Below are 23,745 nucleotides of genomic sequence, written 5' to 3'. Positions count from 1 at the left end.
CCCACTCAGGCTGTAGTCAGTCAGAACTTCCCCCAAGAGCCCCTACAAACCAGATGCCGGCCCACCTCAGCCGGTCTGCAGCAGAACCCAGACTTCTGGGCTTCTGGGGGACGGGGGACCACTGCTCCATCACAGCGCCTAATTCCGAGTACAGCCTGGCACACTGGGAGCACCAGACCAGTGCTTGCCAATACGATTCCTGACCACATCATGAGACCCCTCCCGAACCACCCCCCTCTGCCTTGCTCTTCGCAAAGACCACAGAGGACAGCAGCTCTGGGCCACAGGTGTCACCTGGTCCCATCAGTCCCGGAGAGCTGCTCCTGGCAGTGCTTCCACAACAAGCTGCTCTCCGCCTGATTCAGTACTCACTGCTGCTGTGTGTGCCCTGCATGAGCACCAACCACAGCGCTGTGGTGACACGTGAAAAGGTGGGCTCCTTCTCAGTGGGTTTCAGAAGCATCTCTGCCCATCAGACTGAACTACCTGCCGAAGCCAATGGCCCCTAACGATTCCCAGAGGGAGGGTGGGATGCTGTAGGGAGAGAAGAACCTTCTCCACCGCTGGACAACTAATGGGAGTTTGCCTGCCCTTCTGTGCAGGCTGCGCGCACTGCTCCCCGTCTGCCACCCTGGCCCTAAGGGCACTGACCCTGAGCCTGCGGTGGGGGTGGGGTGGGGACATACCAGGTTCTCCCGGGCCCTTGGAGTGGGGTGTCTCGGGCACGTCGGTGGGGTCTTTGTGTTCCATGGCTCTCCTGGAGGTTCTTGTCTTGGTGGGCAGCTCTGGGGCCTGCAGCAGAGTGCTTGCAACCCCTCGCATGCCTTTTTTCCCCAGTTCCTTTTCCACTTCTAAGAACCACATACACACACACAAAAAGAAAACAAAAAGACACAAAAAGAAAACAACACAAAAAGGAGCAATCATCAGTAATGCTGTCATATTGGTATGTTGGTTTCCTTTTTCTTTTTAAAAGAAAAAGTGACAGTAGTCACCTACACAGTTACAGACAAGAGATACAAATGCTGAAGAAACAGCACTTGGTAGTTTTCAGAATTCTGCATGGCTATAAAAGACAGAGAGCTCCACACTCAACACCTCTGCCCAGCTTTTTGGTCTCAGGTAAGTTGCTGGCCCGCGCACTTCCACCCAGAAGTGAACCAAAGGACCAGAGCTGGAATCCCACACAGCCGTCCCTCCTACCCCAACCTTTCACCCCACTGCAGGCACCCCAAGGCTGGGCACTTTACCATCTGATATGCTGGATTCCTGGAACATAGTTTCAAAGGCTTGGTGGATTTCAGCAAAGGAGGGCCGGTCAGAGGGATTCCACTGCCAACCTGGACAGGTGAGACCTGAGTCAGACCCTCTATGAAGCCTGGCTAACAAGCGTGGGGCTAGCAGTTCTCAAGGAAAAGTCGAGAAACGAAAGAAGCACTCCATTCCTGCTACCCATCTTTTGTTGTGACAAGCTAAAGTGATGAATGCCACTGCGTCCTATTATAGACATTAAAAATTTGAAAAGACTTTAGATAGTGGCAGGAATGTAGACTGTAAAACCCCAGAGACGCTGACAGCCAGACTGCATTTACAAATATATTTTACCCAACCCAACTCTAGCAAGTGCAGAAAATTACTAAGCCAAATAGCTCGTCTTCTACCTGACCCTTACTTCATGGTTATCAAAGGCCAAAATCCTCATCAGTAAAGAAACACGAATCAAAACAAGATTAAGACGAGGACTGAGGACGGATGGAGCCCAGTGTTGGTGAGGACAAGTCACTCACACTTGCGGTGGAAGTATAAACTGGTGCAACCTTTTCAGGAGAACAAGTTGGTAAAATTGATCAAAATTTAAGATGCACACAGCCTTTTGAGCCAACAGTTCAACTTCTAGGAATATCAACACAATGCACAGAGGTATATGTACGTATGAGGGTGCTTATTCCTGCCTTGCTTATTAATGGCAAAACCCAAACAAACGTGTAAAACCACCAGATGTTCATCAAAAAAGGACTGGATGAATGAATAAACCATTTAATGGGATGCTAAATAACTAGACAAAAATAAGGGGGGGTGGAGTGAGCGGGAGATAAGTAGAGGTAGAGATTTCTTTGAATTATGGACATGGAAAGATACGCCTGTTACACTGCTAAGTGCAAAAACAGTTGCAGGTTTGGTTTCATATGTGTAATAAAACCAACGAGATAAACGTCCCCTGGAGTTTTTCCCTACTACAGCAGAATGTTTGCATTTATTAAGAAATCCAAGGAATTTGTATTTATTAATAAGAAATCCAAGTTTGGTATCCATCAATTCCAATTTTGCATTAAAAAACAAACCAAAAAACCCTCACACGTAAATATTTGTATAAATAAGATGTATAGAAACACTGAAAAAAGTCTGGAAAATAGGTACCAAACTGTTCCATTTGTTGCTCTGAAGACTGGGAATGAAGAGGGGAAATGCAATACTTCAGTGTCCTACTTTACGTCCATACTCCTGCAGTGGCGTGTCTTACAAAGCCCACGTATAACTTAGAACTGGCGGGGGAAGCTCACATGCTCGCATGAGTTCGTAGACCTTCTCCGGGCAGCCTTCCGGACGCTCCATGCGGTAGTCTTTCTCTAGCAGCTCATACACCTGGGACAGGTCAATTCCCGGGTAAGGTGACATGCCGTAGGTAGCAATTTCCCAAAGCAACACTCCAAATGCTAAAAGAACAAAGAAAGAAAGGTTATTCAAAACGTGTGAACTATGCATTTACAATTGGTTACCTGTGTGGCAGGTATCAGAAGTCACACCCTCAGAAGCAGGCCAGGCACTGACATTTTACCAGGCTCTTAATTACCGACAGCCCAGGACAGAACGCCACCTTCAATGTGCTCACAGCCACAGGCTAGAAGGAGCTGGAAGAGAAGAGGACTGGGCGGATCAGCCCATCCAGATCTCTCAGGGAATATGACCGTCTTGCTGGGACATGTGATGGGGAATCTAAGGCTGGAAGTTAGGAGGCCATTTCTACTCCCAGCTCTGTGACCAACTGGCTCTGTGCCTCAGACAGGCCACTTCTCCTTCCTGGGCGTAGGAGATTATCTCTAATCCCCTCCCAACTCGAAACATTTCATTAAAATTTTATGAAATCTTTGAAAGTTTTGAAGGCCCAGAGTAGAGCCTTGAAACTCCAGGCCCCATTAAAGGAAGCAGGGCTCCTGGAGAAATGGGTGGTTCAGGTCTAGGGCAGGGGGACAGCACAGATGCTTTCGAAGACTACAGGGGTCCTGTCCAAAAAACCAGGAGCAACGTGAAGTTCCCACTGGTCAAAGATGAGACAAATATCAATAAGGAAAACATCTACCGTAAATTAAAGCACATCAAATATATTTAAACACATTATATATATGAGCATTCATGACAGTATCACACACACAAAAAAAAAACACCACCAAAAATCTAACTGGTCATCATTGGAAGGTATTAAGAAACCAACTCATTGTGAAAACTGGTAAATAATGGCAAGAAAGCAAACACTTATTCTGCCTTTCCTGTATGAACTGTACCCCTGAATAACCAAACAGTAGGTCAGGTAAAGTTTCTTCTTATAGAAGTATTAAGCCAATCGATGAATAAGAAATGACAAAATTAGAGAACTACCATTTGGCAATGCCTAAGAAATTAGTGGATCTAGGTGCTGGGTATCAATAGCTGTTAAAGTTATTTAAAAACAGAGAGAAAATCAGGCATTATGTACCTATTGATGAAAAAGCACATCACCGCCTATGAAGAACTCTTAACTAAAAGGGAAAAAAGTCAAACCTGAATATGATTAAGGTGTCTAGATCCAACTACCCATTTACTTGAGATACTTACGAGAGAGGAACATAGTAAATCACACCACGGGGATACAATGAGCATCCAAAATGTGGGAAACTTTAAAGGACAAATGACAAGATTTGTTCAACAAATAAGCAGCGAGGGAAATAAAGAGATGGAGAGGGAAGTTACAGATTAGAGGAGTCTTAAGGGACATAACTTATCACATTGTGTACACCATATTTGGATCTCAATTCAAACAGACTGTAAAATAAAAGTACGACTTTTCTGATTCAATTGGAAATTTGAACACTAACTGGATAGTTGATAATATTCACAAATTACTGTCCATTTTGGGAGGAGGGGCAATGTGGTTAATAGAATTAAAAACGCCATCTTTAAGACACTCACACTGAAATAGTTGATAATATTCACAAATTACTGTCCATTTTAGGAGGAGGGGCAATGTGGTTATGAGAATTAAAAACGCCATCTTTAAGACACTCACACTGTAATAGTTATGGACGAAATAGTATGATGTCTGGGATTTGCTTCAAAATAAGTGTCAGGGGAGGGAGCGGGGCACAGAGGGTACAAGGGCACCAAGACGCGATGACCAGGAAAGCTGGGTGGTGGGTGCATGAAGCTCGGCAGGCAACTATCTTCCTTAGTATATATACACTTAAAATTTGCCATAATAAAAAGTTCTTTAAAAAAGTAAAAATGAAAAACGGTCACATGAAGCTTCAGAGCCCTATTAAAGCCCAAACCAAACTACACAGCACTTGGTGCATTAGAGGAAGCCTCTGGGTGCCTGCAGGGTCGGCCAGCTGCCCCCGCAAACCCAAGCAGCACACTGAGAATGAAGACAAAGACGGTAAGTGTGAAAAAAAAAACAACAGAGAAAACAGGGGAGAAAAGATATTTAAACAAAAGAGAAACAAAAAAGAATTAAGTAATGAAAAATAAAAGAATGAAAGATGCAGTAGAAAGCAAGGAGAGACAGGAAAACGGTGAAAGGGGGTCCAACGCTGGGCCAGCAGACAGGCCAGAGCAGCAGCCCTTACCCCAGACGTCGGACTTGATGGAGAACTTGTTGTACGCCAGGCTTTCGGGTGCAGTCCACTTGATGGGGAATTTGGCCCCAGCGTGGGCTGTGTAAGTGTCCCCCGTCATTAACCTGCTCAGGCCGAAATCAGCCACCTTCACCAAGTGGTTTTCCCCTACCAGGCAGTTTCGGGCAGCAAGATCTCTGGGAAAGGAAAAAGTCCAACCATAAGCGTTCCTGGTTAGCTTTCTGGCTTTGCGAACCCACCACTGCTGGGGAAAGGTACAATACTGACAATGGAAAGGGAGCCTAGTTCCCCGGAAACTGATGTTAACTCCTCACCGGGGAGCAGCGCCCATCCTTCAGCACCTACCTGGGCTGCCAGCGCGCTGAGAGGCAGCAGAGGTGGCCCTGGGAGCCGGCACCCCGGCCCTGTGACCTGGAGCAAGTTAATTCCCCTGAGATGCAGTTATGTTATCCGTAAAATGAAGATGAGAATAACCGCGCCTACTTCTTAAGGTTGTTGTGAGTGGTAATTAATATGTAAAGTGCTTCAACTGATGCCCGGAGAATAGTGTCATCTAAGTGTCTGTTGGTTATTGCTACTCTACACAGGAACCAGGAACGAACGTATAGGCCAGTCCTCGACCGTGGGCAACTTACAGCCAAGAGAATCTCCACTTGTCCTCTCCAGACTTGGTAACAAAGACCATGGCATTCTTTACCTAAACTGTGTTTCCTACTTTCCTCTTTCTTCCTGATGCTTATCCAAATGTATCCTAAGAATTTGCTCCTGTCTAATTAGCTTCTCTCGCCTCCTGATTCTCCCAGGGAGGTAGGAGTCTAATCTTTGGTTCATGAACGTTAACCGTGAACTCACAAGGCAAACAGGAACCGAGGACTGAGAAAAGGCAGCAGCTAAGGCGATGGCTGCATACGACAGCTCGAGCATCAGCAATCAGAGAGAAATTAAACACAGAAGAGTTGTGCCTAACAGGATTTTGGTAAAGCATTCAGAGTTTGCCCGGATGAAGAGGGAATGGACCTAGACATGCGAGGCAAACGGGAAGTCAAGAAATCTCAATTTGCAGCCTCACAGGGTTCGCTCTCCTGAGTGACAGGAGCGCCTGAACCGGGCTCCCATGGAGCACAGAGAATCTGTCTGACAAGGAACCGCCAGCATCTCACACGTGCTCCTCTTATTCCCCACTATGGAATCTCATGTACAGGTTTCATAGTCGAGCTAATTGGACAGGAAAGGTCACAGTGGTGGCACAGAGAATGTCTTGTATGAATGACTCCGGCAAAGCCCACAGGCTCTGCCCTAGTCAGGCTGTCACTCTGCTAGGAAGCCATTTCCACCAGCAAAGAATGTGAAGACCAGGATAATTGTGGCGCACCTGAAGGTCACAACACTCTGGGCTTTGAAACAGCAAAGACGCTTCACTTAGAGCCGCATCTACACAATTCTGCCAATTGTGGAAACATCGCTGAGCCCGGTGACAGCAAGTTAAGTGGAGAATGAAATGATAATAAAGAGAAGGGAGAAAAAAAACATGCAGCACAAAACCGAAACCCACGCATTGGCTGCTCTTGCCGTGTGTCAGGGCAGGACCACCCGCTCCGGGGAAGAGGTCACTACGGCGCCCGCCGGCCGGGCTCAGCGGAACAAGGAGCACTCGACGCCTTGTATGAAACACTGCGTACGCCACTTAGTCCAGAATGGTTCCGAAGCGGACCATTTCTCCCCCAGGATTACCTACTCCGTGTCTAGAGTCTAGGCCTGGCTGAACTGGGCTGTAGACACACACCCAGAGCTGGCCACGTGGGAACCCAGTGCTGCTCTTGTCCCAAGGTCTAACATGTTGCCAGCACTGAAGGGAGAGGCCAAGCGGTGACCCCTCAAGGTGGCGCCTTTTACAGCAGGGTGCCAGGGCCCTGTGGGGAGGCGGCCTCGGCAGGCTCCTACCTGTGGATGAAGTTTTTCTTCTCCAGATACTCCATGGCTGACGAGATCTGCGTGGCCATGTACAGCAGCACCACAGCGGTCACCTCCTGCCGGTTACACTCGCGCAGGTAGTCCAGCAGGTTCCCATACGTCATGAACTCAGTGATTATATAGAACGGGGGCTCCCGGGTGCAGACCCCTGCCAACGGACACAGCACAGACATCAGAAGGGACTGGTACTCAAGGAAAAGGCTTCTGAAATGGAGCTGACTCTGCCCCCAAGCCCTGGACTCAGTGCTAAGACGGTTCCAAGCACCTGTGACTTGAGATGATGTTTCGGGGGGTGGGGGGACATGTCCCGCTCTTTTCTTCCTCTCAAACCAATGAACTTAAACAGGAAGAGGCTGCCACCGAGTTCAGAAGCAAAGGCCAGGCACACATCAAACGGCCTAAATCACTGTTCGTTTACCCCAGGGGCTTATGTCTGATGGCTCCGTCTACTTCCAGAATTACTTCAATGAAGGAACTCGTGAAAATTCTTAAGTTTCAGAAGTCAATTTGAGATTTGCATTTGATGCTTGTAGGTATTAAAGTAATAAAATTCACACACACACACCTCCTTTACCGAGGGTTGCATGTTAGTAGAGAACAGATGTCCAAATCAGAAGCATTCATGTAGCGAGGCAGTCATCTCCTCTTTGACAGCACCTCGAGCACCCCAGCGGGTTTAATGAAAAGGCCCCCCCTTCAGAGCTCCGCGCACTCACCAAGTAACTGTACTAGGTTAGGGTGCTTGATCTCTTTCATGACTGCAGCTTCCTTCAAAAACTCTTCCACCTCCATGGTGTCCTCCTGCAGGAGAAAAAGGTCGTGAAATTATTTCAGCAAGGTGCACGGCGTGAATGGTTAATACAAACTGGGGCTTCGCTGAACGAGCATCCTGGCCCCCCGTTTCGGCCGCCACACCACTCTGGGCGGGTTCCATGGCAGCCGATCGTCGCCTCAGTGGTGCGATGAGTTTTCAAACCCTTAGGTGTTGAACTTCTGAATTCTCACCCAGGGCAATACAGCAAGGGTGGCCTGTATGTGGGTGCGGGCTGCTGGCAGCTGCTATGCAGACTGTGTTTGTTCCATCGCCTGTGGAGTTTGTGGGGTTGGGGGACACGTGTGCAGGCACAACCACAATCTCCCTCAGGAACGGCTGCTTTCCAAGGGGTCTTAAAATGCATGACATGAAACAAAACAATCATTTGAAGAATCTGAAATGTACCCAATTTAAGGGAAGAGACCCTGGTGACACAAAAACGTACTGTACTACCAAATTAGAACGATGCCTCAAAATATGGCAGAAACAGAACGTGCAAAAGCTGAACACGGTGCCATGGGGCTCGTAATGAAGCCGTCACCACTGTCACGTCGATTATCCGATTCTAAAACCATTGTCACCAGCAGCTCCCCTAACACGAGTCACAAGGACCGTCAGTAGCCAGCTCGCAGCGAGACGCCAGAGCGGAGGTGGTGGCATTTCTACACGTCCTCGTGTGCATCCAGTCCTGGCCCCCGTCCGGAGTGCTGGGTCGCCTGGCCGGCGCGGTGATCCAAGAGAACTGCTGGGACTTACATCGGGTAAACCTCTTTTTCACTTAAAGGACCACTGTCCCCTGAACTGACCCTCCAAACAGGAAGCGGGTGGCGGTAAATGGCATGGTCTGTGTGCTGTGAGAACCTGGCTACAAAGGCCCACCAGGGAGGCAAGAGCCCAGCCTTCAAGTTTCCACAGGGAGTTTGAATTGTCTGAAGAGAAAGACTGTATGGGAGATGGGGAGTGAACGTCTTGAAAACTAGCCTCCCCCAAGAGGAAAGCTTTATCGAGTTTATTGAAATGTGGGACCTGCCCCTCGGGGAGACGAGGCTCTAAGATGTGCTTATGGCACAGCTCCCCACGATTGCCGCATTCGCTGCTGGCCACGGAACTGAGGGAAGACTTCCAGAGGACAAGTCAACCTTCACTGAGCGCTTTCCTGCTTTGGTCAATCATGTTTACAAGCCAAGCATGACCAACGAGTTCCGTGTCAGCCTTTGCTTAGGGCTCTGAGAGACGAAGCTCAGGAACAATTTACTGCTCTTTAAAAATGGCGAGCGGCTCTTAATGTCAATTAAACCTCGTCGGTAGCCTGTGTGTCAGGCTGAACGGGGGAAAGGCCGCCCTGCTGCGGCCGCCACGCCATTGGCTGCTTAGTCCTTCCGAGTCCTCTCTGCTCCGTAACATGCTCAGCCGGCCGTGCCATTCTGGGCGTGCAGTGCTCTGATTTACCAGGGGGACACGCTAATGTCACAGGCCTGCCAGAATCGGGGGAGTCCATGCTGCACACGTAAGGACGGGCTTCCAGAACCCGGCTTCGCCAATCACATGTTCAAAAACTAGCACTCCAACGAAGCTTTCTAGACAAGTGGAGTTTTTCTTTTTTTTTTAGAGCACCATACAAACTACGCACAGTGATGTCATTTCAGAAATATCATCTGTCTTATAGCCACTGACACTTCTCTAAAAGAACCATACTCTAGATCTTGAGAAGCTTGGACATGTGAAAAGAACAATACAGTTTTCCAAGGCATCCGTCTTCTCTTTCTGTCTTTTTCACTCATTCATTCACACACACACATGTGACAGTATAAATAACTCCCTGTTTCTTTCTTTCTTTCAGGACAACCAGTGTGAATGAACCTGTCTCCCCCTGCTGGAATCAAACCTGGTTCAACTTATTATTTAAAATACGAACTGCTTACTACATTTGTAGTTGTGTTAAACTGTAAATATCCCAAATGCTACCATCCTGTTACATGCCTTTACTTTCATTTAAAAACTTTCCATCAGTTTTTTGAAGAGAATTCTATTTACGTAGTAAAACAAAACTAATTCAGATTAATCAGGGTGAAGGCAAACTTTGAGTAAAAGCTGTGAAGTCCAGCCTTGTCTCAGGGAGGACCGAGCTCAGTGACCAGAGTCACTGAGCCAGAGGCGGGTGAACGTCTCGGCTGGTACAGCAGAGGTTGAGGACGGCTTATGAGCTACGCCGACCGAGCTCTGCCGCTGTGGAACCAACTTACTTACAGGACAGATCCCAGACAGGGTAGGGTACCTCTGAACTTCTGCTTTCTCATCCACAAGACAAAGAAGAGCAGTATCTGCCTCACACACAGAGTGCTAAGTGCAGTTCTCAGACCACGGTCAGCATTCCATCAGTGCAACTCGCTGTTACTCTTAAGACAGGTGGCCTTGACTCCCGAGAAGCAGACGGAATAGTCTGCCTGTATGACAGACAGGCTGGTGTTTAACACTGTGTTTCGGTCCTTCTCACAGATATACTCTCTTAGACTCAGTATCTCACAAATTTGCTCTAACCAGCTTCATCCCATTTGCTCACTGGCTTCACCCCCAACAGCAGGTATTCAACAGCATAAAACAAGCACTGTTTTTTAAAATGGCTCTGCATCCCGCTGTCACTGTATAGCTTTCAGTGCTCTCGCTGCCTCCCTCTCAGCAAGGACACATGTCCCTGGATCTGAGCTCCCGCCTAGTTTCCACTTTTCTGGTTCTTACCCAAATGCGAGGTGAGCAAGGTTACAATCAGTGAAGTACCACCCTTCACCCATCAGGTAGACCAAGGTCCGACATGTTTAAAAACACCCTGGAGAGAGGGGGCAGAGTTTCTGAGCTTGACTGAGGAAGGTGGTTCACAAGCCAGATGTGGGACCTGAAGCTCAAGCAAAAAGTATATGAGAAACCACCTCACAGAGGAGCCCCCAGAACTCTGGTCCCCAAACACGGCAGCTGGGTCTCGCTGCACAGCCAGAAGAGAACCCAGTGTAATAGCAAGTGCCACATGGCAATGGTGGCCTCTCCCTGGCGCACCCCCCCTCCCCTGCGTAGTCACATGGCCACTGCGTGGGCCGGTCTAGTGTCAGTGCTGTCACAGAACCCTTCCTTCTCTGCTCGTTTCTGGAGCTCGCCAATAAATTTCCTGGGGGGAAAATGACAAAAATAAACCCCAAAGCAAAGCACACTGTGTTAGTGCAGGGACGGGAAGCAGGCACTCCCCCAACACTCGCGGCAGAGCGCAGACAGGTACAAGCTCCTTGGGAGGCTTTGGGAGTGTGATGAAGACGACAAACACACACGGCCCCTGATACCCTCTGAGCGCTGGCCCAGCAGGACACTGTCCCATGTGTGCAAACAAGGAGAATCCCTACGGCACTTCTGTAACAGCCACGTACTGGGAAGGACGCAAATGCCCACGGAGGGCTAGTACATGCTGACATACATTAACATAAAAAAAAGGCCACCTTATGTGTACTGACAAGGAACAGCTGTGCGGGTACAGTCAGTGGACAGTAAGCTACAGACCAGTGTCTACGGCATGCTGCCATGTGATTCTAAGTAATGCACACGCGGACTATTTCCTAAGGACACAAGTCAAGGGTGGAGGAGACTGTGCGTACATCACCCAGTTGAAAACCGGTCAAGAATTAGGTACAATTTAAGACAACATTTTATAACAACATAATTTTCCACTATTTTAATGGTAAATGTGTCAGCTTACGATTCACTCTTAATGCCACAACTAGATTAACAGCAGGTCTTTGCTAATTCTACTGCTCATACAACTGTTTCATAGGAAACAACTGACTCACAAACTAACGCTTGGAATAGCTCATGTGAAACTTGGGGCTTCTGGTTCTTGACAGTTGCTTCTCTTGGGCACATCCGTTAACACATACAGTACAGGGCTAAAGTTAAGCCTCTGACCTACAGCTCTTGTCAAAATTCAAACTAGCAGGTCCCCATCAGTGGGCTTTGGCTGTAATTCCAGTTCCCCATCCATAGGGGTCAGCCTAGCACCTCCTTTTTTCCTGTTCTCCCCTCTTATGCCCTGAAGGTGTGGACCCAATGCTGCCTAGTGTCAATATGGAGTCGCCATTAAAAGTACGGCCTTGCTCCCCCTGCTGGCTAAGGAGGAGCTGGCACTGCCCTTTGCGGGGCCAGCAATACAAAACAGGCAGGACAGGGAGGCAGGAGGGGACCGAGACTCAGGTGCCCAGTGAGGCCTGGCACCAAGAGGTGAAGAGGTGCTCGGTGAGAACCGCTGAGCAAACGAAAGCCGGAGCCGGAGCTGGAGCTGCAAGGGTTTCCCAAGGAGTCTTGAAGAGCAAGGTAGATCACAGCTATAGACTCTGAGGGGGGTGAATGGGGGAGAAGCGGAGAGGGGAAGAAGTGATTTTTAAGATACGTAACTGTGGTTTATGTGTATTTTTCAGGAAATATGAAGAATAAGAACCTTTATTATTATAAATAATAATAATAATAATAAGGCTTGGGAGCAGAATGTCTGGGTTTGAATCCTGGCTCTGCCTCTCCCAGCTGTGTGACACCAGGCCAGTTACTTAACTTCCCTGTGCTTCAGTGTTCTCAACCTTGAAATGGTGCTAATATTCTTATGCTTCTCTTAAGACTGTTGTAAGGATTGAATGAGATCTATAAGTAAGGCACTCAGAACTCTGCCAGGCACGTAGTAAGAGCTCAGTAAATGTAAGCCATTACTGCCGTTTAGAACCCAATTCAAAGTTCTCAACTTTTGTAGTGGAGATAAATGTCCAAAACACTAGTACTAGTAATCTTATCTGACGAATGGGGAACATATCATAGAGATGGGTTTTGTGCAGAGTGGTGTGGCAGAAAGATAAATTATTTATTTAAGAGTTCCTTAGCACCACATTTTGGGTTAACATACCTCTAGAAAATGAAGCAGTCCCCTTTCCCTAATTAGCCACTCAGAGAATTCCACAAAACTAGATCCTGTAATTTGGGACCATAAATTAATAAAGATCTTAGGGAAAATCATTAGAAGTATATAAGAAGTTTAATAACACATCATTAGAGAAGGATATTCTAATAGGCACCCACTTCCAGATAATTCTGATTCACTGGTAATAGAAAACCACCGCCACCACCATCACTCCCACAGCCACTGCCACCACAGCCACTGCCACCAGCACCCCTGCCACCACCGCCGCCACCACACCGGCTACTGCCAGCACCGCCGCCACCACCACCGAGCTCCAGGAGGTCCCACCTCTGGAATCCTCCTTCTTCAGTCGTTCAGAAAACGGGGCCACAGCATTAGCTACTGGGCTGGGTTTTCCCTACATTTCATGTTGTACAAACTTAATCTTTTTAGTTTTCAAATGAGCCTTGCCTGGATTGAAATCTAGTGTGTTTTGTGCTTTTACTCTTCCTTGTTTTATTTTTGCAAATCCTGGCAAATGAGTGGGTGACACCTAGGCCTTTAATGGTTTCCCAAGCCAGTCAAGGCCCGGTGACAACGCCTGGTCACACGCCTTCCCCTGTACCCACCCCATCTGTGAGAGGAGGGGCAATAGATGTTTAGTTCTTTCTAAGGCTCACCGATGTAGCCATCTTTTGGAAACGCCAATCCTACTGTTTCCCCGAAAATAAGACCTAGCCGGACAATCAGCTCTAATGCGTTTTTTGGAGCAAACATGAATATAAGACACAGTATAATGTAATAAATATAATATAATATAAATATAATACCAGGTCTTATATTCATGTTTGCTCCAAAAGACGCATGAGAACTGATGGTCCAGCTAGGTCTTATTTTTGGGGAAACATGGTATCATCTTATCCCTGTGCGTCAAACCCTTCGATGCGCCCCACTGCCTCCAGGAAAACCCCCAGCTGCTCAGCTGGGTTCACGCCCTGTGCCTTGTGTCCCCGTTGCCTTCCACCTCTCTCCTGACCTCTGCTCCCTTGGCCAACTCCTGCTCCTCCTATGGCCCCGACTCACCATTTCCTTCATGTGTTCTCCCCACCAAGAAGACCTCACCAGTCCCCCCTTTCATTCCTGTGAGGTGACACAGTGCCAAGCTCATGCCTAACGTGGCCCTCATCACACTGCACTGCCATGATTTTGTACTTGCCTATTTCTCTTACTAACTAGACTATCTACTGCTAACTAGACTATTCTAACTACCTAAACTAGCCTGAAGTAAAAACCTCTGACTAATTCATTTTCAGAATCCTAGTGTTAAGACCAGGGTCTGGCAAATAGAAGTGAGAAACTCGATAAATGCTTACTAAATTAAAAAAAAATCCTATCTGGAAAATGTCGAGGAGTCCGCAAAGTGACCCCAAACCATGGCCCCCACGACATAAATGTCAGTCACGCCCCAAGAGCCAATCTAAAGAGACACAGTGCCAGGAAGCCACTTTGGGTTTCTAGGACTAAAGGAGGTGACCTTTTCTCTAACGTGTCACTTTATACCAGCCAGAAAGCATACTTCCCATTTTGCTGTGCCTGAGTGGAGGCATCAGGGAAGCACTAGAGCCCCTATCTTTAAAGAAGAGCGATTTGGCTGCACCGGACTCCAAGCGAGCACTCAGCCGACTGCTGAGAAGCGTGCACACAGTTGGGTCCATTTTCCCCAACACTAGATGTTTCCATTCTTTTTCTTTTCTAAAAGCTGCACAAAAGGGCTCATCTCGCGATGCCAGAAGTTCATTTAAAACAAGTGAAAATAACGCAGGTCAACACTAGGGGACACTCTCACCACAGGTAAAGCACAGATCACATTTTGAGGAAGGCTGCAAACTAAAACTCCTTCCGTTGGCGTCCTAAAGATTTCACAGAACTTCAAAAGAAAACTTCAAAAGAAAAACAAACCGCCTGGAAACCACAAACACTGTGCATTAGTGGAGAGGGTGCAAGTCACAGATAACAAGAAAGAAGGGGGGAAGGGGTGATCTGAGTTAGTAAGAAGCCTTAATGTTTGCTTCATTCCAGAAGTCCGGACACACAATACAAAGAACAGGAACCTGCTAGGAACTAAACAGCACTTGCATTTCAAATCTGCCAACAAAAATCCACAGAAGAGCTGAGCGCTTTTTGGTTAAATCTCCCGCTTTCAAAAAAAGTTTTTTTTCCCCCTCCTCTTAACTTTCAGTCGGAAGTGATCCAAGTGCCACACAAACAGAACGGAAACCCACAGCTTTAAAAAACTCTTGCCATAGAATGAAAAAACTTCTCCAAATGACTAATCTTTTTACACCAAAAACCACAGCACTTCTCAGTTCTCACCCAATGTGGAAACACACTGAGATTATGAGAAGAACTCAACACGTCCAAAGACACAAAAGACTAAAAAGTCATGTCCTCCGTACCAATAAGCCCTCGGGCCTGTGTGCAGGAGGCCGGCTACCTGCCAACCAGCAGACAGCGAGGCGCCGTGAGCAGCGGTGGCCCTAACAGGACGCCGGACTGTTCAAGGTGGTCCCGGGCCTACCTTCAAGGTCTTCACGGCCACCGTTAGGCTGTACTTCTTCCACACGCCTTCGTACACCTCCCCGTACTGGCCTCCTCCCAGCTTGTGCTTCATGGTGATGTCCGTGCGCTCCATCTCCCACTTGTCGTAGTTGGGAGACACGCCGTAGACGGTGGGCTTGTTGCGCTTGGGGGCTGGATAGTGGAGAGTGGTGATGAGCCCGTCTGCCACAGTGGAGTGATGATGAACCAACTCAGCCAACGTGTTGAAGCGGCTCTCTGAGGAGACGTAGAGCTGAGGAAAACAAGGACAGCCTTCAGGCCACAGAGCAGACGCCAACACAAACAATGCCAACGAACAAGCTTTGCTGTGCCGAAATAAACGTGATGCACAGCGAAACCTCAGACACACGTCTCTCCACCCAGGCCCAAGCGTTCAGAAAAATCACTTAGTGTGTTTCTCTCCTGCTGTAATGGACTTGCTAAAGCAAAAAGATGCAGTCAGATGCCGCAGGGCCTTTGCACCTGCAGCTCCCCCTGCCTGAAAAGCTCCACCTACCTGACCCTCACACGCGGGCTGCCCTCTTACCATGCTGAGCAGAGTGCAAATGTCCACGACATCTTCCCTGACCAGCAGTCGAAAGTTATCACCCAGCATTCATCAGCATCACCTCTCTCACTTCTCCGCATTGTACTTACCACGAACTGATAATTCCTTGTTTATCAGCGTGATCACTGTATCTCCACCTACTAGAACCTCAGCTTCATGAGAGCACAGCCCTAAGCTGTTTTTATCCCCTATCCCCAATATTGAGAACAAGAAATGAGTACAGAAGAGGGACTCGCTAATAGTTGTGGATTAGCGGAGAGCAGAGCTCAATGATTACTTGCGATTGGGAAAAAAATTTTAAATAATGATTATGCTTGTTACTAAAACCTACCTTGACTACCTATAATTATATAATTATCTAGAACTAAAGATGATGTGAGATGAAAATCACTAAACTCCTAAAAAGTCACTAACCACACAAATCTCCTTTTCATTCCTACTGCCTGGCTTTGAGCTAAGCAGCATCCGAGATCAAAACCTTCAGTACACCCCGTGACCCAGTAATACACCCCGTGGCCCAGTAATACACCCCGTGGCCCAGTAATACACCCCGTGACCCAGTAATACACCCCGTGACCCAGTAATACACCCCGTGACCCAGTAATACACCCCGTGCTTCCGTGGCCAGTGCTCTCCAGGAACAGAGCAGGAGCTGGAGGGCTACCCAAGGCCATCCAGGTTTTTCCATGGCTGGGAAGGCAGGAAGAGAGTTTTCAGACACACGCACACGAGTCTCCTTGAGACGGACAGCGGTGAGCACCTGTGCAGGGAGCCCCTCCACAAGGAGCTCTCGTACGGACCAACCACGACGAGAGGAGGGAAAGGAGCACACGACAGAGGGCGCAATGTGGATGGGGACAGCTATCATTTTTCTTCTCTTTCTATGCAAAAACAATTCCAATTTAAAATCCACACAGGATGGGCTGGCCCAGTGGCTCAGGCGGTTGGAGCTCCGTGCTCCTAACTCCGAAGGCTGCCGGTTCGATTCCCACATGGGCCAGTGGGCTCTCAGCCACAAGGATGACAGTTCAACTCCTCGAGTCCCGACTCCCGCAAGGGATGGTGGGCAGCGCCCCCTGCAACTAGCAACGGCAACTGGACCTGGAGCTGAGCTGCGCCCTCCACAACTAAGATTGAAAGGACAACAATTTGACTTGGAAAAAGTCCTGGAAGTACACACTGTTCCCCAATAAAGTCCTGTTCCCCTTCCCCAATAAAAATAAATAAATAAAAATCAAATCAAATCCCCACAGGACAGTGGGCTTCAGGCGCATATGGAATCTACTGGCTCACTAAGGGCAGCCAACGATCACTGCAGGTGGAAAGGATACTCAAGAGCACGACTAGGTGATCATAAGACTTGCCCAAACCGCAAAGACGTGGTAAGGAGGAACACAGCTCTAGCAGAGGGGGAGGCCAGGGCAGGAAGGAGGAAAAGGCACAGGGTCAGCTAGCTGTAGCTGTAAAATCTCATTACTTTAAAGGAAAAAAAAGGAAGAAAAAGCCTGAAACACACATGGCAGGGCCAGGACCATGGCTGTGGTTATGGTAAATGCCATTACTTTCTGGATGTTTGTAATATCAGGTAATTAGAATATTTTAAAAGAGAGAAATAGTAACATACAAGTTGATCCTTTCTATAACCTTCAAGAGGGTAAATAGGATTCATTAACAAGGAGATTCTCTCTCTCTCTCTCTCTCTCTCTCTCTCTGCTTGGGGAGATGACATAGATGAACAGTTAAAACTCAGGCAAGCCAATAGCAAACTCTAGCTCAGAGGTTTTATAACTGACAGTCTTTTCGTAGCGATCCTACTAACCTAAGTTCTGAGTAACCCGAGAGCTGTGCGCAGACTCCACAGCGCTGAGGAACTTGTCCCTCTGAGTGGCAGGCCCTACCCGGGTGATGAGGGGGTCACCAGGAGGCCCCGTTTACACTGGAGAGCCCTGAGGAGAAACCTCCAGGTGAACAGCTCTAGGGACGAGCTGCGTGTCCTGCTCAGGCCCCTGGATACTTGCGCGAGTGCTGGTGGGCGAGGGAGCGGAAGTGAGCACGACCCAGCCTGCCCGCAGCACACACAGCCCTCGCTCACAAGTGCAGTTCACAAAGGCTGGGTAGGCGGGGCGCAGGGACAGCCCCCAAGCCCCGCCGCGTCTGCCAACGGCTGCCGGCTGGCCGAGGACTTCACTGCACTGGTACCAAGCTCCAGCTCAGCCGATGGGTGCTCTCCCTGCCAAGGAGTGGTGAGAAGAGAGAAAAGCCGCTCCCAGAAGCTGCTCCCTGGAATCAGAGCCCTCCCCACGCTGGGAAGCACAGGCACAGCCCAGGGCTGGTCACCGGGGAGCAAAGCTCATTACCTACTGTCCCCAACCCAAAGATCACGGTCCTTCAACCGGACACAATGGTAATGGCTCCCAGGCCCTCGTTTATGGAGAATTTGCTCCTGGTCTCATTTGACTCCTTCACGGGCTCCCCAGATAGAGATTTCAGAGTTATGGACGGTTTCACTGAATGGGCAAACTTTATCTTTTTCAATTAATTAAATCCACAGACCCGATGACTTAGTTCATCTTTCAACACAAAATTTATATACTGACACTTACTAAATACTAACGCTACTTTCCCTTAAATGCACTGCACAGCCATCTTCAAACAGTCAAGTCTGGTAGCTTCCTTCTGATTAGTTCCAGTTTTTGAGCAGCATTTGCTAGTGAACTGGGTAACCTTCCTCAGGAATTCCTGGCGTGTTCCGAGGAGAAAGTGAAATTAGCGATGAGTGGCCTGTCATTATGCCAGGCACCTAGTTCCAGAAACACTCTGGGTGCTCAGCGAGGGCTGTGCCTTTCTAACTGCGCAGGAACCCAAAGGACAGGCCTTGTTAAAGCAGCTCAACAGAAAAGGCTTTGCTCCTGGCAGCCATGCCCACAGGCCTATCAGAGCTTGGACCTGTGTGCCCACTGGCGGCCACAGATCCTGGCGTCCCACGGGGGATGCACTACCTAGAGGCTGCTGAGCCAGGAGCGCCATTCCCCTGAGGGCGTCTCACACGCCAGCAGCAAAGCACTACTTAATAATTGAGCAGCACTTAATAAAGCCCGCAGTCTCCTCCAGAAGGGAAGTCAGCCATGTTTTAGCAGGCTTTTCCCCAGGACGCCTGAACCTGGTAGGCCAGGGAGGGTAAATCTCAAAATTCAAGAGGTTATACAGTTGGCCCACCCTGCCACCTCTGCTAAAGCCTAAGACAAAATTCCATTTCTGTCAACCTACACCTGTCACTTCAGCAGACTGTGAAAATGTCAGCTGGGCATCTCTTTGAAGAAAAGGGGAGACATCACAAGGGCTGTTCGGACTTGTGGAACTTGTCAGAGCAGCTCATAGAAGTAAGTCAGGTGTGGACACAAACAACCGGAAGCACCAAGAACAACTTAGGCGGGTGGTGGGGAAATCAGTCTTGGATTCTGCTACGCTGACAAAGGATTGCAAATTTGGGGAAGACATTCAAGAACGACAACCAAATCCCAGGGCATCTGAAGGTTTTCAGACAAGACTCCTGGGAAACAGCAATGGCTCAGAGTCTGGTGTGGCCCTTTCAGGGGTCCAGCTTTAAAGTCCCCAACCCGGCTCCCGGGCCCTGAGCCAGTCCTGGGTTGGCTGACTGGTGACAACTGCTGCCGGAAGCTCAGGGACACAGGGAGAGAGGTACACCAGGGCCTTAGCGAAGAATCTGCTAAATTCAGTTCTTTTCTAAAGACCAACTCATTTGAAAATAAGAACTAAATTTCTTCAACCCCAGCCTGTCCCTCCTACCAGCCTGAAATGTTCCCCTTAGAAATCCTGAAAGGATCCCCTCACAGCTCCGCTCGGAGCAGCTTTCCTCAGTGCCGGGCAGTCTCCTGCATTACTGGAGGACCTCCCCACGCTGACACTGTTCCACTCCTTCGGGGAATGAGCTCCCACCCAACATAGGCAGGAGCCTCCGCAGAGGGTCTGCCCGATGAGCCTGTAGGCTCAGGAGGCTCCATGTGCTCAGACAGCTGGAGGGAGACAGGGAGGAGGGCGAGGAGCCCAGAACTCTCTGACGAGCTGCCCGGGGGTGGACAGTGCTTGAGCAAATGAACTCCCTGAGCTCCACCCTGAGTGAAAGGAGCCCCAGCACACACCAGCTTTTAGACAGAGGGGTTGGCTTCCTCATTGGCCGACTCTCAAATTCCACAAGTCATGCATCTCACACGCAGGCCTTGCACCTTCTGAGTTGTCAAGCGGGGTCATGCCTGCCTGCATCTGTTCCAAGGATGCGGACTGAACAAATCCAGGGGAAGAGACCACTACCTTGTCCAGTACAAACCTCAGCTGATGAGCTGCATGCTTGCCTTGGATGAACGGCACAGATGGGAAACACCGGGTCAGCTCCCAGAAATCGCTCCCGAGGGGTGGTGCCCTCTGCCTTCTAATTCACCGAAAAGGCACCCTTCCGGTCTGAAGGCAAGGTTTCAAAGGGCCCGCCACCCCGCAGAACGGAAGGATCTAACTCCACATCTGGGCTAAGAACAATGAGCTGAAAAGCAAGCTGATAGATAAGGCTGATCTCTAGTCACACGTCAACATCAGACTGTGCGGCATGTCGCACAAACCGCAGTGCTGGTATAAATACATCTGCAGTGATGGGAAGCATCAGATACTGGCGACAGGACTTTAGCCAGAAGACTATGACACATGGGGAAAGGCAGTAACAGATAAGAACATTAAAAATATATGTGTGTGTATTTGAGCAGTACAAATGAATGTGTGAGGAGAGTCATAAAAATGCTAAAAAGATTAAGAAGAGCGGACTAGCCTTATTATATATTAAAGCACATTATTAAGCTATAACAATTAAAAGTCTGGTACTGCATAATAGACAGACCAACGGAAGAGAACAGAAATTAGATCAACAGACCTAAATGTATGTGTAAATTTGGTGCATTTCGAATCTGTAGGAAAAGATGAATTTAGTAAATGCCATAGGGATCACTCAAAATATGACACTGGCATATCAAACAATGAGATGTCAGCTTTACCAGTGACAGATGTTTTTACAACTCTGATAATACACTGCTGATGGGGGTGAGGAAAAACATGCACTCTTATACGCTGCTGGTGAGAAAACACGCTGGTGAGAAAACACGTTTGGGTAATTTCTGTGGGAGGGCGCTAGGCAACAGCTACACTGATCTGAGAGGCACACAACCCTCACTCAGACCTAGCAACTTACCTTGCACACACTCCACTGAGCACAAAGAAGTATGTGCAGTGTATTTCCAAACTACAGGGCACGACCCACAAAGGGGCCAATGAAATAAATTTGGTGGATTCTGACCAGAATTTTTTAAGAAATGAAACGGAACAGAATGGAATACAAAATATCAGAGTGCATTACATACATTAAAAGTAGGGCGTCACGAATCTTGTTACTAGTGTATTAGGTAGTGAGATAAATGTTTTCTTTACAGCAGGCTGAGATTTTTTTCTGAAGGTTTGAAAGCTACCTCATAACAATGTTATTTATAATAGTGTAAGATTGGAACAACCGAAACGTCCACCAGCAGGGGACTGCTTAAATAAATGATAGGCCATCCGTGCTATGCAGTCATTAATAAGAATGAGGCAGCTCGAAATGTGCTGCCATAAAACAATCTCCCAAATATATTATCAGGTGGAAAAAGCAGGACGCAGAACAGTGTGCAGTAAGCATCATTTGTGGGTTTTTAAAATGTAAACATGCCGTGTTTCCTCAAAAATAAAACTGGGTCTTATATTAATTTTTGCTCCAAAAGATGCATTAGAGCTTATGTTCAGGGGATGTCATCCAGAAAAATCATGCTAGGGCTTGTTTTCCGGTTAGGTTTTATTTTCAGGGAAACACAGTATATACACTGTGCATATAACAAACACCATGTTACTCTGGGAGAAGCTGGTTACAGTGATTGCTTCTGGGCAGGGAACTAAACTAGAAACGAAATTACCTTTCACTGTAATATTACTAAAAAATACATACACCATCTGGACCCACCCCGACAATCCATCTGGCTGCACCCTCAGTGACAGCGTGGTGCGGCAGGGCAGACGGTGGGGTCGCAGCCTACTTCCATCAATGACTCACTATGTGACCTTCAGCAAGAAATTTCATCCCTCAGCCTCCATCCTTTCCTTAATGCAAAAATGCAGATTGCAGCAGTGTCTGTGCTGAAGACTGTCTGAGGTGACGGTTCAATGAGATGAAGACTGAAAAATGTCCAGCACACAGTAGGACCTCAGTAAAAGCACACTTCTCCCTCCTCCACTTCATGGACTCTTAAAGGCGTTTATATGAAGGTCACAAAACCACATGTTTCAACTCCTTTACAAAACTACAGTCTGGGTGCGGAAATCTATGGGTTATCACGTGATCTCATTTTTGTTTAAAAACTTGTGTACACACGCACACACACACACGATTTTATCCACAGGAAGAAGGCCACATACCAGACTTATTTTGGGGAGATGCTAGTAAGGTGTCTTTTCACTTTAAAAATATCCATCTGTTGTCTGAATTTTACTCAGGGAGGATAACTTACTAACATAATAGATTTTTAAAAAAGGAAGAATCTTAATGTAAGGTTCGTAACGTAAAACCCAGCAGATATTCCACCTATCTTATGAAATTGCTAACAACAAACGTCCAGCAGGACAATCAGAGAACCAGCCTGCCTGTGGACTTGCAATGTCACATGATCAGTCCTCCACAGGGGGTCACTGATAAGGCTAATGGATGCCGCCTGCTGTTTACATGAAAGTGTCTGCCAACCTCTTCTCGAGCTTTGTTGTAAAAACATCAACCCAGCAGTGGGATCTGAGTTCTGGCCCAAGACCCAGGCCCCGCCCAGGCCCCGCCCCCCGCGCCCCGCCCCCCCCACCTTGCCGTCCGAAGCGGTGTTGATCCTGTAGTGGTACACCCTCCCTTCGTATCTCAGCGAGATGGACCTCTGCCCGGGGCTGCTCTCACTCTCCCGCACCAGGAAGCTGCCGTTGATCCCACTGCTCAGCAGGTACTCGGCAGCGTTGCGGGACACGGGCCCATGGTACCAGGAATGTTTCTCCAGGCTGTTGACGGGCGTGATGTAGTTGCTGGGAACCCACCCTTGGCCATTTTTGGTTTGGGCTTCACACCATTCGCCATTGTGATTGTAGCCTAAGACCCGAAGCTTTTCACCTTAGAGGAAAAGAATCAAATCAGACACGTCAGCTTCAAAGGCTAATTCATTCATCCTCCCTTATTCTTGTATGATTACTCAAAGTCTACAAATTCCTAACTACTTACTGCATTATAACAAGTCCACAAAAATATATGCATTTGTAAGTGTATAAGAGTACATTTTATAAGAAGCTTCCTGCTTTTATCGAATACACAAATATATAGCCAAACAGTTTTTATAAATCTATTATGTTTGCTTACTCAAATGCTCTGTTCCTAATGTAAGGAAGCTTTTGAGAGAATAAAATGATTTTCTTAAAAATAAAAAAAAGGGGGGGGGGCAGCCCGGTAGCTCAGGCGGTTGAAGCTCTGTGCTCCTAACTCCGAAGGCTGCCGGTTCGATTCCCACATGGGCCAGTGGGCTCTCAACCACAAGATTGCTGATTCGACTCCTTGACTCCCGCAAGGGATGGTGGGCTGTGCCCCCTGCAACTAACAACGGCAACTGGACCTGGAGCTGAGCTGCGTCCTCCACAACTAAGACTGAAAGGACAATGACTTGACTTGGAAAAAGTCCTGGAAGTGCACACTGTTCCCCTTCCCCAATAAAAAAAAGTTTTCAGTGTTTGGTCCATGTGTCTTTTGCAGTATAACATAAGGAAAGCTTTGTTTATGCTAAGGACTCTTCTCAAGGAAAAGTGACTCTCTTATAAATATGCTGTTTTTTGGGGGGAGGGATATCTCTGCATCCCCAACTTTAAATCTGCTCTTTCAGAC

General features: G+C 48.0%; 1 protein-coding gene across 2 annotated transcripts in view; it reads right to left on the bottom strand.

The window, feature by feature from the left end:
• ABL1 (ABL proto-oncogene 1, non-receptor tyrosine kinase) overlaps positions 1-23,745 on the bottom strand; it is a 118,094-nt gene that overhangs the window by 5,260 nt on the left and 89,089 nt on the right. For both annotated transcript variants that reach the window (XM_081066326.1, XM_081066327.1), the window contains exons 3-10: positions 22,691-22,986; positions 15,171-15,443; positions 7,577-7,661; positions 6,831-7,008; positions 4,881-5,065; positions 2,562-2,714; positions 1,251-1,340; positions 687-851 (exon numbers count right to left, since the gene is read on the bottom strand). In XM_081066326.1, the coding sequence (XP_080922452.1) occupies positions 687-851; positions 1,251-1,340; positions 2,562-2,714; positions 4,881-5,065; positions 6,831-7,008; positions 7,577-7,661; positions 15,171-15,443; positions 22,691-22,986 (1,425 nt within the window). The remainder of the gene's footprint in view (positions 1-686; positions 852-1,250; positions 1,341-2,561; positions 2,715-4,880; positions 5,066-6,830; positions 7,009-7,576; positions 7,662-15,170; positions 15,444-22,690; positions 22,987-23,745) is intronic.

The sequence above is a fragment of the Rhinolophus hipposideros genome (genome assembly GCF_964194185.1).
Source record: "Rhinolophus hipposideros genome assembly, chromosome: 11".
NCBI lineage: Eukaryota > Metazoa > Chordata > Mammalia > Chiroptera > Rhinolophidae > Rhinolophus > Rhinolophus hipposideros.
This window is presented reverse-complemented; position numbering and strand designations above follow the sequence as displayed.